This window comes from Vulpes vulpes, chromosome X (genome assembly GCF_048418805.1).
Source record: "Vulpes vulpes isolate BD-2025 chromosome X, VulVul3, whole genome shotgun sequence".
Lineage (NCBI taxonomy): Eukaryota > Metazoa > Chordata > Mammalia > Carnivora > Canidae > Vulpes > Vulpes vulpes.
The window spans coordinates 100,074,002-100,091,149 of NC_132796.1; the positions used below are offsets into that span (position 1 = coordinate 100,074,002).

General features: G+C 39.4%; 1 protein-coding gene across 20 annotated transcripts in view; it reads right to left on the minus strand.

Annotated features, from left to right (window-relative positions):
• Positions 1-17,148, minus strand: part of MBNL3 (muscleblind like splicing regulator 3) — a 115,381-nt gene that overhangs the window by 16,859 nt on the left and 81,374 nt on the right. For all 20 annotated transcript variants that reach the window (XM_072744388.1, XM_072744384.1, XM_072744387.1 and 17 more), the window contains 3 exons: positions 13,581-13,745; positions 1,430-1,621; positions 73-309 (listed from right to left, as the gene is read on the minus strand). In XM_072744388.1, coding sequence (XP_072600489.1) covers positions 73-309; positions 1,430-1,621; positions 13,581-13,745 — 594 coding nt within the window. The remainder of the gene's footprint in view (positions 1-72; positions 310-1,429; positions 1,622-13,580; positions 13,746-17,148) is intronic.

The following is a 17,148-nucleotide window of genomic DNA, read 5'->3' on the forward strand; positions in this document are numbered from 1 at the left end:
ACAAGTATTAGACAAGTTGAGGAATATACTATTATTTACCCAAATAGTTCACAACTCCAGGCCCCTTCTTACCATTGTGGTGGCAGCTGAGTGGTTCATCTGGTGATGAGCTGCCCTAAGTTTGGCTTGCAAATGGGCAGGAGGATGAAAGTACTTGCATTTCTCCCGGGAGCATCGCCCTTTGATGTAATCCATGCAGATCGTCACAGTATTATCACTTGCCTCAATCATAGAAACATCCGTAGGGTGAGCATAGCGACAATCATTTTCACCACGGGTACAGTTTCCACGCTGGAATTCTCGGCAAACCTTATATTAAAAAAACAAAAACAAAAACAAAACAAAACGCCAAAATACACATCACATTGATGCCTGGAAGGTGATTAGTTTTTACTTATTTTGCCAGTGAACCCAAGAGTAATAGTTTACATGCATGATTTTGTCATCTATTTAGGAAAAATCTATAAAGCTGAGGGATAATATAATGCCATATTCACCGTGAGATGTAAACATAGACATTTCCAGTCCTAGAAAAAAATCCTCCACTGTCTCTGAAGGAAAGTTGTCTGTTGTCCTTATGTTGAAATTAAAGCGCTTAAAAGTATTGTTGCAAACCACTTCATCATCTTCCAGTTAATTCACAGCCTGAAGTGTGATTAGCTAAATTTGCAAGAGGGGATTGTTTTGCTAAAGTCCAAGATGAGTCTCCCATCACACAGCAATGCAGTTTTCCCCCAGCAAAATCGTGGATCATGACTGAGCTACATGTACAATCAGATTCTATTACGACACACTGCCAGGCATTGTAAGTTAGCCAATGGCACTGACTCTATGAAATGGACTAGTTATTTATTTCAACCTATGAAGAATGACAAGGGAAGACTGAAGAACTTCTGTGAGTCAAAGCACTGTGTGAAGTTTCTTTTACATTGCCTTTTTGTAGGCAGTGGGCATATTTATTATCTACTCCATCATTCTTAAGATGGAGAAAAAGGCTTAGACATTATGATAGTCATTTAACATTCTGCATTCATAGAGTTAGATTAGTCTACTTCTCCTCCTCGCAGTCTGATCATTCTAGTAAGTAGAGACTCATTAGCAATACAGTTAATTCCAATCTGTAAAGTGGGAGCCTGGGTGAAAGGAGCCTTCCCACCAGGTTTCCTGCACCATAGCAAAGGGGATGCATAGTGTGTGGCTGCGCACAGTAAGACACTGTCTGACCTATTGTACAACTGAATCAATGCACTTCATAGTAGGGTACAGCTGCAGTAGTAAACCATTTCCATTTTCCTGATATTACACTTCATAGGCTAGAAACCCAGGTGCACTTATTTAAAGCATTCAAAACACCGGGCTCTGAGAAAGTTGCTTTATGCATGAGACTAATATCTACCCTATAGATATTTATATATTTCTACACCAATACCTCCAGTTTATCCGAACGCATCATCTTGGGACCAGGAGCTCCTGGCAATGCAAGAGGTGGGTTTCCAGAAATCAGAACCGGTCCATTTGGTAAAAGTTCAGCAGGAACCAGGCCCATCCCAGGATGAGGTAAGTAGGGATTGAAAGCCATGGCAGGATTAGCTGCAAGTGACGGATTCATAGGAAAAGAAGTCTATATGTTTAAAAGAGAAAAAAAAAGTATTAGAGGTAAATAGATTCTACTATTACACAAGGACACAGTCTTTCAAAAAGCCTCAGTCATATTCAAATTTACCACTATTTCTTTTTGAGTCTCAAATTAATTACCATATAAGGAGTTACTTTAAACCAACAAATCTTGTTGAGTAACAAATTCATTGGGAAACTGATAAAACCAGCCACACAATTTTAAGTCATGAATTGGCCAAATTCATCAAGTCTCATTGATGGAATCTCTTTGAAATGTGTTTTCTCTCGCACTTCCATTTTTAAAAAGATTTTATTTATTTATTCATGATAGACATAGAAAGAGACAGAGAGAGAGAGAGAGAGAGAGAGAGAGAGAGGGAGAGAGAGACAGACAGAGGGGAAAGCAGGCTCCATGCTGGGAGCCCGACACGGGACTTGATCCCGGGACTCTAGGATCACGCCCTGGGCCAAAGGCAGGCGCTGAACCACTGAGCCACCCAGGAATCCCCACGCACTTCCATTTTTAACCTAAAAACCATACCACCGATAGAGGCAATGTGCCCTGCAGACCAATTTCAGGTTCTCCTGAAAGCCCTTTCATTCCACCTTCCTTCTTTGGCATCAGCACTGCCAAGCTCTAAGCCTGCCAATCCTACTAAAGTTCCCACTATGGATAACGGACTTCTCTGGGCCCACAATCAATTATGGAAGACAGCAAGGAGTGTGGAAGAAAGGGGTAGATTAAAGAAAAGTGAGAGTTCTAACTTCTTGCTGTCCACCTAAAATGAGATTGGTATGGTCATTTTATTTTTTTATTTTTTTAAATTTTTTTAAAGATTTTATTTATTTATTCATGAGAGACACAAAGAGAGAGAGAGAGAGAGGTAGAGACAACACAGGCAGAGGGAGAAACAGGCTCCATGCAGGAAGCCTGATGCGGGACTTGATCCCGGGTCTCCAGGATCACACCCAGGGCTGGAGGCAGCACTAAACTGCTGAGCCACCCGGGCTGCCCTCATTTCTTCTTTTTAATTAGGGATTCTATTTCACAAATGAATCTGACTGGTCCAGCCTCGTCTTTACGTAGGGGGCCAGAAGATATCCACAGTTCAAAAGGGGGTCCTATAAAAGTGCTCCAAGGATCTCTGTTAGGCAGGAAGAAATAAGATGACAAGACTTTATTTAATGGCTATCAACCAGACAGAGCACAACTTGTAAAGAAAAGCATTAGCAATGCAAATGGCTCCCACGGTTTCTTCTGTCTTGTGAAAAGTCCTAATCTCAAGAAGCTTGATAAATGTATTGCCTTCATTGTCTGTAGCCATGTAATTGATCACTTTATGCACTATTTTCCAGGTTGTTCCTAAGTGGGCATCATCTTTTCTTCTCAATGTGATTCTAATTTCTTCAATAGTTCTCATCTCCACTATTGTATCTCATTCTTAGCAAATGACTGATAGAATCCAAAATAAGGTTTAAAAATAAATTAAAGTATTTAATGAGTTAATGACAAACCAGGGTTAAATGCAGTACATTTCTAGCAGGGACTCTAGGAGGTAGTTAGCGCACTGGTGTGCACCTGGTGGGGTGTCACAGTGTGTTATGAATGGCATGCATTCTTGTTTTCTTTTTGTGTGTGTGTGTGAATTTATGTATTTTAATTTTTTAATTTATATTTTTTTGTATTTTTTATTGGAATTCGATTTGACAACATATAGTATAACACCCAGTACTCTTTATTTTTTCACTGAAGAATGAATCTTCTGCACTGTCAAGCTGTGCCCATACCTTCTGCTAAATCACATGAATAGGAACAGCTTAAAATACAGGTAGAATGGGAGGCTATGGAGTATGAAATGAGGAGCAATATATATTCACCAACCCACCCCTTAGTCTGACTTGAAATCTTCACCTGTACAGCCTCCTCCACAAAGCTCATCCCAGGGCCCTGAGATCATGATCTGAGCTGAAATCAAGCATCGGATGCTTAACCAACTTGGCCACCCAGGCACCCCCAAAACTACTGAATTAAGTGAAAGACTTGTAGGTGAGTGGGTTTTCCGTATTAAATATCATTAATCATTAATACATACTGATCAATTAATAATATTGAAGCTTAATATCTGAGTAAGCGATGTTTCCTATTTTTTGATAGTTCTGAACTTCTGTATTTTTTTCCTTCCTTTTTCAGGGAAATTTTCCTGGTTAACTTCCACTTCCTTTGGAATATATTGTAACCTTTTTAGGTTTGTTATATGCACTAAGTGTATGAAAAGAAGTCGTAAATTACTTAGAAGTCTGTATCTATATAAAAAGTGCAAGGGGCTTGCTGAAAATGTTTGGACTTTTTTCAGGTTGCATCACAAACTATATGGTGCTATCTTCAGGTTTTAAAATGAGTATTAAAACTTTTATAACCATTTCCTCCTTGAGTATAAAATTCATTCTATAACACTGTTTATTGAGAAGAAGCAAGTTTTTCTGTTCACAACCCTCAGGCATAGGCAGGAACTCCTGACCTCCTTATTTACCGTCTTTTTTTTTTTTTTAAGATTTCATTTATTTATTTGAAAGAAAGAGAGAGAGAGCACAAGTGGGGTGGGGATGGAGCACAGAGGGAGAAGCAGACTCTTCCCTGAGCAAGGAGCCCAAGTAGGGCTGGGATCATCACCTGAGCCAAAGGCAGACTCTTAACTGACTGAGCCACCTGGGCGCCCCTGGACTACCCACTGTCTAAGAGCTTATGTCCTAGGTTAAGGGTTGGCAAACTCCAGCCCCTGAGACAAATCTGGCCTGCCTGATTTGTATGGCCAAATGGTGAGAATGGTTTCTACATTTTTAAGTGGTTGGAAAAAAGTAAAAGATGAATATTTTATTACACATGAAAAGCATATGAAATTCATATTTCAGCATCCCTAAATAAATTCTACTGTGTTCATTAGGAGACCTGTATTAACAAAAAGTCGTAGATAGGCTTCTTGTCCCACGAAGCCTAAAATATTTACTATTTTGTCATTTACAGAAACAATTGCTGACCCTCATTCTAGAGGATTCCAAAAAAGTAAAGTGCAACATCAATTTCTGGAGTAAAGCGCTAATTCTATATGTATATGTATATAAATCTAATGCTTGTGACAAGATTCTGCAAGTTGAAAAGGTTTGGCTTTAGAAACCAATACTATAGTGTTCACTAAAATATTTTTTAATCGGTACTAAAATTAGGATTCTATTTATTTAACAATAATCACTCAGTGACTAAGAATGGGAAGACAGAAGGAATCTTGTAAAGGTAAAATTTTAGGAGCCACTATGTGTTGGGTCTTAAAGGATTCTGAAACATCTTTGAATCATAATACAATTCAATAAAAAAAATGCCTGAAATAAATATCTCTGGTTTACACATACATTTTAGGAATGTCAACTTATTATTTAAAATGGGTTATCCCTCAAACTAGTATAAAGAAATAGAAGTGAAATGCTATTCCAGAGCAATCTTTGTGACTTCCCAACAGCTTACATCTATATGTACTTCAGTAATATCCAAGATCAGTTACAGTTACTGTTGGATGAATGCAAAATACTTTAAGTCACTTAGGCTAATCCTGGCCTGAAGTCAACATAATTGAGGACTTCCCTCTCTGAGCTCCTGTTTAGAGGCAGATGACCAAATGTTTTCTTTTATAGGATGGCAAACATTTGGTAACAATTTGTTGACCCGAATTTAATACCAGAAAAATAACACTCTTCATTTTTACTTGCACTCATTATACCTTAACTTTATTGCTCAGTGACAAGCATTTTTATAGTATAAAAGGAAGCCCTGCTCAACTGTCAGTCACCATGTGAATTTCTGTTCTTAGAGCACAGTGAAATGTATAATTTTAGTTTCCCCTAGACTTTACTGATTTCACGTGGAGCACAAGAGAATAATCTTTGTTTCAGAGTTTTCGCTTGGTCACCTCCACACTCTCTGAGTGATGTTCTGTGGGGACTAAGGTGGCCAAATGGCATGCTGTAGGAGGCCCCTGGAACCTTCAGACTGGTTAATTGGTCCCTTAATAATAGAGAGTTAACTTTATAAACAGATGCAAGCTGATAGTGGTGTTTATGTTCTAATCATACTTGCTAATGAATAAGTCACTGTGGCTCAAGAGAGAGCTAGAAAAAATAAATAAATTCAAGGACCCAAAGGGAATGGTTGTCCTCATCTAGATCTGGCTTTTCTGACCTTAATCACAGAAGTTTCCATTGAAGGTAGGCAGGTAGGCAAAGGGTCAATAGATTAACTCTGAATGTAAAAGGTGCACCCAAACACAGATATGCATGATACCAGATGATTACTACAGGTAAGAATTCAGCAAGGGGCAAATGGCTTCTTCAATAGGAATCCAGGATAAATGGATGCTAAGGGTTATAATTTTCAATGGTTCAAATAACCTCCACCACCATCACCACCATCAATACAACAGCACAAATCAGAGTAAAACTTTGCATGGCTAATAGAAAGATGACTCTACAGAGAAAAAAAATTCCAAGGCTATAAAAAAATACAGAAGATCAGGTAGAAATCAGAAATTAAGAGGATGGGATCCCTGGGTGGCTCAGCGGTTGAGCGTCTGCCTTCATCCCAGGGTGTGATCCCGGGGTCCTGGATTGAGTCCTGCATCAGGCTCCCTGCATGAAGCCTGCTTCTCCCCTCTGCCTGTGTCACTGCCTCTCTCTCTGTGTCTCTCATGAATAATAAAATCTTAAAAAAAAAGAAACTAAGAGGATCACCAAAACATTAATTCTCCATCTTACTATTGTTAGATCATACATTCCTAGAGGGCAGAGACTGAAGTTTATCTTTTTACCTACCTCTTACCCTCTTAGATGCCTGGCACAGAGTAGATGCTCAATAAATATTTACTGAGTGGAATGAAAAGAGATTCCTAAGTCATTGATGACTTCTGGGTTTACCAGTTAGAAAAATCCAATTCAAGCATCACAATACAAAAGAAACATTCAGGGATTAGAAGTGGTGGCACAGAGACAGAATAAATCCATCAATTTTGCTATCTACTGAGGAAGACTTTAAGCAGGCCACTCCCAAACTGTCTTTTCACATAGATGTGAAATGCTAGATCAAACAGTGTGAGAAGCACAGGATACTTTATACACACAGTATGTGCCTGTGCAAGCAGACACAAATTTGCATATGTATGTGCATTTTTATTTATTTTTTTAAAATGATTTTTTATTTTTATTTTTTGAGAAAAAGCAAGAGAGCATGAACAGGGGGTAGGGGCAGAGGGAGAGAGAGAGAGAGAGAGAGAGAGAGAAGCAGACTCCCCGCTGAGCAGGGAGCCCAACTTGGGGCTCGATCCCAGGACCCTGGGATCATGACTTGAGCCGAAGGCAGATGCTTAACCAATGGAGCCACCCAGGTGCACCTGTATGTGTGCATTTTTAACTGGAGTAACTAAATCATCACTATCAGAGGGGATACAATGCAAAGTTCTGAAAAAAAATGGCTTAGTGATATCAAAAGATGCAACTTTTTATTACAAAATGTGTGGTTCCAGGGGACTTGTGAATTGTTAATATGACTGGCATCCACAGAATGGTTTAAGAGCAGAGACTAGGTAAAGAAGAGTTTAAAATGTCTAGCAGGTGTGGGGCACCTGAGTGGCTTAGTTGGTTAAACGCCTGACTCTTGATTTCAGCTCAAGTCATGATCTCAGTGTTGTGGGATTAAGCCCTGCCTTGGGCTCCACATTCAGTGGGGAGTCTACTGGATATTCTCTCTCTCTCTCTCCCTCTCTCTCTCACTCTCTTTCTCCCTCTGCCCCTCTCTTCCACTCCCCTTCTCTCCTGGGCTCTTTCTCTCTCCCTCTCCCTCTTACTTATTTATAAGTAAATAAATCTTTAAAAGAATTTAGCAGATACATAAAGTATATTAAGGCAAAATAGGATCATTTGGGGGACCAATTTAAGATTATGATCAACTGCTGGGGACAACCACAGGCACTTTACACTCAGTCTCCTGATGGCTCTCTCTACTGAACTATATTGATCTAAGCAAGGAGATGGTTTTGATAAGAAAAAAAAAATCATCCCAGATAGGTGAGATTGTCAAGTACTGATTTTGTTGACTGTTATTTTATCTTACATCAGGAAAGATTTTCACAGAGCCCTCCAAACTTCCTGCCCTCAACTCACTGGTGATCAACAAGCAATTCTGAGGTAGCTGGCTGGAGCTTAGACTGTGATCCAGAACAGAGAAGCTAACAGGTCCACATGGTCTCATTAGCTCCAGGCTCTAGCCAACTGAGCTAAGCAGCCCCAGAGGAGGAGGACACAAAATGGGCTGAGAGGAGATTACGTTGAATTTATCCCACGGGAATATATGAGGGAGGCTAACGGGAGGATGTTGAGATTTGTTACTATCAGAGGAACGGGGCACCATAGAAGATATCCTGTACAAATGCTCTCTGGCCACAAAATTGTAGCATTTCTGTTTAACCTCCGCAAAAACAAGGTTTTAGTTGGGGCAAGGCGGCAAACCTGCTGCTGGCGGGAATTCTTTTGTTTTAGCATAAAAGGAGCTTTGAGCTGTGTGACAGGCACAGCCTAGGGAAAGGACCTGAATAATGAATACTTGGGACCAATAACTGCCATCAAGAGTGAATCTAGGAAAAAAAAAAGAGTGAATCTAGGATCTTCAGGGCCTGAAGTTTCAGCAGTAGTGTAGAGGAGGGGAGTCTTAAGAACAAAGAATACAAATGGATCTTGCAAACTTTACAAACATGTTGTAAACATATGGCTAGGTCTCCTTCCAGGACCTTGGATGGAGACCATGCACAGGAGGGGACCTTGAGCCTTCACCAACCTCAAGGTGAGCCTACCCTGGGAAAAACTGGTTGAACAAATAATCTAAGGCTTCGGTTGCTATATCTCAAAGTGAAATCTTATCTAACCTTCTAGCAAACATGGCAAAATCCCATATGAATTTGGGGCTAGCTGCACTCCACACATTCCCGCAGCATGGTTGGCTTAGCCCCCATCAATGCAGACCTTCATGTGATAATGACAGTCATCATGACAGCAAGAGCATAGTAACCTGATAATTACTACATAACGCCTATTGTCATCAAGTTAAACATTTTGTAAAAATCACTTCACAAAATATTTAATGTCAGCACATCAAGATGAAAGAGCTAAATGTCATCATTTATCATTTCAAGAGTAGATAAATTGAAAAATCTCCTGAAGAACCTTCATTAAAATACATCATCATTTCTGTACTGATCATGAAACTGGTCATCTGACATGCTGGAAACTGGAAAAGGGACATGATCTCCTTTTCTCTAATATCTACAACATGGCTTGCCCATCTTTTTTCATAACTTTTGTTTGTTGATTTTTAAAGATTTTATTTACTTATTTTTGAGAAAGAGAGAGCGAGCGAGAAAACAATCAGGGGGGAAGGACAGAGGCAGAGGGAGAAGCAGACCCCCTACTGAGCATGGAGCACAACTCGGGCCTCGATCCCAGGACCCTGGGATTCTGACCTGAGCTGAAGGCAGATGCTTAACTGACTGAGCCCCCAGGCGCCCCTCATGATAACTTTTACTAAAGGTCCATGACAATAGGGAGATAGCAGATATTCCACAGTCAATAAAGTTAGTTTTGTATGTGAACATACTTTGTGAAGTATGTGAACTAGAAAACCTGTAACTCTGATGTGAATATGCAAAGTGTAGAATGTATCATGGTTAGGGAAGGATGCTATCCTTTGTCTTTATCTATTGAATCATTTAAGCACTTAACATTTTAAAAAACTAAAAAGTAAATAGGTTATTTTGCAACTCTGCTTCTATTTACTTAAAACCGTCCTAGCCCAGTTTCGTGGAATTATAGAACACCTTAGAACTCCTATTTAATTGAGGGAGAAAAGCATTGAAAACTTTGGTCTCTAGATATTATTTGTCAATGTATCTCCCTTCCTAGTTACTGGTACTACCTATTATTTACCCTTTTGGTTCTGAGGTACTGGATCACCTTTGTTCCTTGCTATATATGAGCTTGTTTATGGGAAATTTATGTGGTACACAGAATTCTAAAAATGATGTAAAATGGTGGGGAGGGTTCAGACAGACATCAGATGATACTATATGTAATGAAGGAAAAGTCTGGAGTGGAACCCATGTTGATAGCCTCTGTGGTTTGAAATGCCATAACCTGGCCACAGGAATGTAGTCCATGTAAAACATATAGCAGACCAGGGCACTTGGCACACCCTGATGGCTGAACCAACAACCTCTCTATAAATCATTAGGTGAATACACTTGATTGCATCAGTCAAGTGCACTTGCATGTAAAGAACTGCTTCCAGGGGCACCTGGGTGGCTCAGTGGTTGAGTATCTGCCTTTGGCTCAGGTTGTGATCCCAGGGTACTGGGATCGAGTTCCGCATTGGGCTCCCCGCAGGAAGCCTGATTCTCCCTCTACCTATGTCTCTTCCTCTCTCTTTCTCTCTGTGTGTCTCTCATGAATAAATAAGACCTTAAAAAAAGAACTGCTTCCATGTGCATCATCACATTCAAAGAGAGAAACTAAAGGAGTTTCCTAGACGTGGATAGGTAGGGTCTAGATTATGCAAAATGTCTAAATCAGAAATGTTTTTAATAGACTTATGACACCATATCCGCTTTATATATGCATACATTACATCCATCAGTGAGAATCCTTCCTCCTGTAATGAAAATTCCTAGTTGTGAAATTAAAATTTTAAAACATTAGCTTTGCCTGAGAGCAATCCAGTATGTCTGATTTCCCTAAAATTCTTCTACAGGGCTCCTGTTTGCCTCCTAATTATGCCAGGGGGAGTTCTCAAACTTTTTTTTTTTTTTTTTGCTATGAACATCAGAAACCATCTCTTAACTGCATCAAAAACACTGGGGAGTCACGCCCTTTGTCTCGCTTGCTAAACTTCCTTAATAAAGCTAACAAAAGCTTTCAGAGGCAGAATTTCATACTAGCAAATGTCAATTAAGACCTGTAACATACAGTGAACAAACTTGCCTGCCACAGCAAGCATTCCACCCAAATTGACTAGGTATGGCTTTTATTCACTGTTCAGTCACACCGAACAGAATCTGTTCTCTAGCTGCCATCCCATTTAGGTTGACATTCCCTTTATCTGGGACTTATAATAAGCAAACCATACTCAATTTTCCGAAAACAGATGTGCTCTTTTGGTATCCTAGAAACGCATCAAAGTATGCTTTGTGGAAAGACCTGAAGTTCAAGCCAGTGATACCAAATGGGTCTTAATATGCAACCATACAAATATTGGGTCTGGAAATTTAAACAAAAGCTTGGCTATTCTGGGAGAAGTATCATATTATCAGAGTGGTGGGGTGTTAAGAGGGATACAGAGTTGTTTGGGAGTATAGGTACCAGAAAAATCAAGTAGAATCATGTGTTACTTCTATGGTTATATCAAGATCCATAATAAAGAACATTTCTTTCAAATCAGACTGGTAAATGTCACTTAAAATTGCTCACACTAGTGCAATTACAACACGCCTACAAAGCTTTGTAGACCACAAAATAGGATCATATCAATCATCTCGGGGTTAGTTTTTTGTATACATAATAACTGTAGAAATTAATCTTTTATCAGTTTATCACTTCACAACAGCTATTGTTAAATAATCTACAAGATAGAAAAGGAATTTTCAATTGTTCCCTGGGGTCTTCCAAGTAATGTCTTGTATCTTATGATATGCTATAAAATAAATTGTACTCCTGTGAGTCATATCAGTCATATTCTGCAGCCTGAAATCTGAAATTACCCTCATGGAGGAAAAAAAAGGAAATGTACTCTATTATAGAAAGCATGGAGAATTAAATTAGAAAGCACAAGAGGCTGGAGAGCTCAATGGATCTCTTATTGGACTCTAAATAAAGGCCACTCCCTAGTCTCCAGGGTGAGCCAGCATGATCAATAATGCATGAATGGTTGAGACGTGGAATGGAAAGACTCTCCTGGAGGCTGAATAGAAGATGAATAGTCGCCTTCTGCCCTTACCCCTACTTTATCTCAGGCCTTGCTCTCTGATTCCCTGAAACAGGGCATTTGATTGATATCCCAATGCTGTCCCTTGACCTAAGAAAAAACACATGCTGGGCTCAGGTGCGTTATACAATCTGGCCCCTATTCTTTGCTCAGTCTGAAATTGGGACATCATGAGAGGCCAAGAGTAGTAATAATGGTGGGTGAAAAGCTCCCTTGCTTTATTCTCCTACTACTCACATTTTCTGGACTCACCACGTGCATTCATTTCTCTGTGGTGGTTTTCATACTATTTATTCCCAGTACCTAGAACACCTTCTCTTCCCCACCCCTTTTAGAAATAGGTAAGAACTAAAATACTTCAGTGTGTGAAACCTAACGAAAGAGTTTGAAGAATTTCAACCACGTGAAGTATTTTTTTTAATTTAAACTCAATTAGCCAACATAGTTTCAGATGTAGACTTCAATAATTCATCAGCTGCATATAACACCCAGTACTCATCACATCATGTGCCCTCCTTCGTGCCAATCACCCAGTTACCTGAACCATATGAAGTATTGTGTGAAGTCAAAGAAGAGCTCAGAAGAGCTCACTGATGACCTTCTGGCAACTAATTAATCAATGTAATTAATCAGCACTGGGTTCCAAGGCAAATGTTTTTGGCAAACTAATAGTATAGGAGGTGAAATCTCATTTTACTTAGAGATGTCTGGACCTTCTGGAAAAAGTGGACCATGGTGCAAAATTTCTGTGACTCATCAATGTCCCTACCACCTGTTTTGTGCACTATCTACAAAGATGTACCAGGTGAAGGGATTGCCCTGTCCACACTGATTGAATTCCGAGAAGCAAATTTATAATGAAATAGACTTTGTTGAGAGCAGGTTAACCTACTCGCACATTTTCATTGTATCCATCTAAATACTATATAGTTTTTCAGTTTATTACAGAGTTTATTACATAGTCACTGACCAAATGGGTAACAGATAAAGACAACGTAACCCTTTCAAATTGGTATCTAAATAATGAAAGATCTAAGACTAAACTATAACTTTATATTGTAAGGTATCAGGACAAGATGAATTCTCAATAGGTCAAAATTGCTTTTTAAAGGATCCATTTCAACTCATTGATCCACAAAAATACCAGACGCTGGTCTAGAATGACAACATAATCTTTTTAATTCCTGCGAAGGGAAACTCCATAGCTGGGGTAAGTTAAACCACCATCAAATACCTGCCCAGGATTCCTCAAGAATGTCAAGGTCATGGGAAACAGGGAAAGACTGAGAATCGGTCACAGAGCAGATGAGAGAGCAGACAGTAGTCAAATAAATGCACTGTGGTACCCTGGGTTCGACACTGAAACAGAAAGAGGACCCTAAAGGAAAGACTAACAGAAGTCTGAAGAAAGTGACAAACATGCCATGAAAACACAAGAAATTGACAGTGGTGGGAACTCTGTACTGTATTTGCAACTTTTCCTTAAACCTGTAATTATTTCAATATAAAAAGCCTATTAAAAAGTAACAAAACCACCATGAAAGAGCAATAAAATGTGTTTGAATTAAGATCCTAGAATTCATTCAACGGCTTACCTGTAATAACAATCAGACCCCCTCTTCATCTTAAAATGCCCCTGCTCTTTTATTAATATCCTTCTATGAACTGAATTCATGATAAATGCAACCCACGTGTTAAACCTAACACACTCCAATGCTCCCCCTCCCATGCACAGCAGCTTTGTAGTGTCAGTTAACACATTAGCACCATCATCCTTAATCCTTCTGTAACTAAGTTCCTGAAAGCCGGACAAGGTGATTCTGGTCTAGATCTACGTTCTTGGGGAAAAAAAAAAGACACACATATGCAGTTTTTCAAAGACATAGCTGTGACTTACAAGGGATGACATTTGAGCATTTTGGAGCATAAACTGCATTTGCTGGGCGAACATGGCTGCGGCAGTCTTTTGTTGAATCAGATTGTTCCGCCCATTAATTTCCAGCTGTGTTTTTAAGTGTGGAGGAGGGTGAAGGTACTTGCAGTTCTCTCTAGCACACCGGCCCTGAAAATGAAGAATTAGAGGAATGGGCTTAGAGGAATGGGCATTGATATTTCTCAAAATCTGGTAACGAAATAACAAAAGTTTATGCAGCTCCACGTATGTGGTGGGTGGTTGGGTGGGCTGTAACTTTGCATGAATAAACTTATTTCGTCTTTGGACGAACCCTCTAAGAGTGATACCCTTGTGATCTTCACCTTCCACCTGAGGAAAGGAGACTAAGAGAAATTCACGCAGCTACAAAGTGATAAAACCTGAACCAAAACCCAGTTAGTCTGATTCCAGAACCCATTTTCTTAGCTGCTCTGTTCTGCCCTACTTTGATATGCATCAAATTATGTTTAAAAACAGAATATTAGAGGGTGCCTGGGTGGCACAGTTGATTAAATGCCCACCTTGTGGTTTTGGCTCAGGTCCCAATCTCAGGGTGGTGGGATCAAGCCCTGTGTGGGGCTCCGCTCTCAGCAGGGAGTCTGCTTGAGATTCTGTCTCTCCCCCTCCCTCTGCCCCCTGACCCTTGCTGTCTTATAAATAAATAAATCTTCTAAAAAGACATAAAAGAGTAGGAATACTATGATACTCTCACAGCGTTATGGATGTAAATAAAAATTTCCCAATGTGTCATGCATGTTAAATAAGATTCAGGATTTGCATTTGCATATAGAAAATCAAGAAAATTGAGGGACAATGTTAGATAACTATATACACATAAATATACCTGATACATTTTAGATCCAGTTTTCTGGACAATTCTGGGTCTAATATACTTTTTCCTGGATTCATACAATGTGAGAAACATCCTGAAATCCCGTGATGTTCTGTTCATCAGAGAATAAATGTTTACACCTGCCAGTCATGTTGTTTTTCAGGTTCTGGAGGCAATGGCCCTAGATCTCTTGGATAATTGAGACCAAAGTGTATTTTGGAGTCTTGGCTCTTTTGAAGTCTTATTGATGATTTACATACTTCCAGACAGGATAATATGTCAGTTCTGGGCAATCAAATATGCCTTTGGTGTTGCCTAAATGCTGACATAGCTGCTAATTATGGTAACTGCTATGTGGCAGAAAAGGCTGTCTCTGGACAGAGATTTATCACAATGTCAAATGTGTCCTGGTGTTCTGTTTGTTTAACTCATGAGCACTATACAAAGAGGCTGCTGATGATCCCATTTGTATTACCAGACACCCACCCCCCATAATAATCATTTTCAGACAAGCACAACTGTAAGCAATCCTTTTTCCCACAGATGCTAAAATTCTTTACAGTGCATGAGCTTATCGGAGAGAGGGGTGGAGAATAAAGGCAGCTTTTTTAGGGGGCGGGTAACCCAAGAGTGCAAGCTGCTAGAGCACCTGAATCCACAGGAGAAATGAGTTAGTTCATCAAGTGTTTTTAACGCATACTATGAATTTTTCTTTACTTAAGATGGCTAAACGGTTCCCACAATCACTCCTCCACATTGAGTTATCTTGTCATTAAAGCATTCCTTTAATTTCACTGCAAACCAAGGTGCATCCTTCAAAACTTTATGGAGCTACACTGAACACAAACTCAGATGCACTGCGAGAAGCTGAGTATAACTTAGAACATAGCTTGAGAAATGCAAGGAGCCACTATTTTTTTTTCTGTAAGGTTTGTCCTTTCATTTCTCCCGAAGATCACTTTATTTTAACCAAATTAAATGATTCAGAACATCAAATCATATCTTACTTTCAACATACCTTTACATTTCTCTGCATATCCTGGAAAAGGAAGCATTTATTGGTAGGAAGAGTTGAGAATGGTATTAACCCAGTATTTCTGATTTCATAAAAGAAACTTAGGAATATCTACATCATTTCAGTACATAAAAGGACTGTGCAGAAATCCTTATTTGTGTTCAAAAACACAAGGGTCCTCCCTCCTCCCCCCGCTAAGGTGCCCCCTAAAAGAAAACAGAAGCTTCATTTTTACACCTACCACAACCTGCAGGGAGGCAAAGTCACAAAGGTTCTAGTTTCTAGATTCTCCACCCTCCACCCAGTGTAATAGATTGGGGTTCTCTGGCTCAGAATTTTGACAGCCCCTGGGGAAGCAGTGATGTTTGGTGGCCTCCACAGCCAAGCATGCTAGTTTATACTTTGGGGTTTCTCTTCCTCCTCCCATACCCTAATATTAAGATTTCCCCAATGCTTGGTCCTAAATCCTCTGCTCTCCTCTCTAATCTCTCTTCCCTGGAGAAATGAAGTTGTTATAAAGTTTCATCTATCACCGCACTGGCTCAGATTGTAAATCTTTGTCTCTACCTCTGTTCCCTCTTTGGAACGTCAGTGCTTTTCATCACTAACTGCAGCTGCATTTGGAGATCCTGTCCCCTAACCAGGTCTAAATAACTTACTTCTGACCTTCCTTCTCCGTAGACGGTTTTTCCTCTTCCTGAACCGTCCCCATTTAGGATCATTGCTCCGATTCCCATGCTTTGGGACAGTTACATAGCAGCCGTGAAAAAAGAAATAAGGCACCTGATGAGCAGGATTGCCTGAGGATTGCAAACCCACCTTGATAGCTTTTCCAGACGAGTGGCAAACACAACCAGAGACGTTTACACAGAACACAGTTTGTAACCCCTTCCAAAAAAAGCTTTATAATGAGGGCTGTCTCTTATATTCAGGAGTTCCAAACAATAGATCAGTTTAAACAATAAAGAGAAAAGGAATACATTAGGATTTTACCATTGTTACAATTTAGAGTTTTAACATCATTTACATTGAATGCAATGAGAGAGAGGGGGGAGGAAGCCAGGGAGGGAGAGAACGTCGTGTATTTGGCACATTTCCTGCCAATCTATAGATAAAGAATTACTGCCTGCCTTTGTGCTTTTATATTACTGTCCTTTACATATAATAACTTTTCTTAAGCTTTGTCTTGGAAAACTAATGACATTTGTACAAAGCAAAAACAGTACACAGAAATAGAAAAAGAAAAGAGAATTACACTTTAATAATTACATCAAGTTGGGCTGTAAAACTCAAGTATGGGAATATGAGGCCCCGTAAGACTTCAAAAAAACCTTGTTCATCTTAGTTATGAGATTTTACTTGATTTATAAAGCATTCTCTTTTGAACGACAGAATCCAAATTTAATTCTATAACAATGCAAATGCATAGCAATACTACCTTACCAGAGAATGCTGCTTATGTTAAAGAAAGCTTATAAAAGACAAGAAAATCTGCATTTTCTATCCAAACAATAGATGATGAGACCAAATAATGTAATATTGATGTTATCTGTGGAACATAATATTTCAAAAGAAAACCAAGCCTCTTAAGTTTTTTCAAAATGACTTTGGAACTCAGGGTAACATATTTACATGTATGACACTCAGTAATAATAAATCTTTTCCATATAGTATTCATTCTTCAA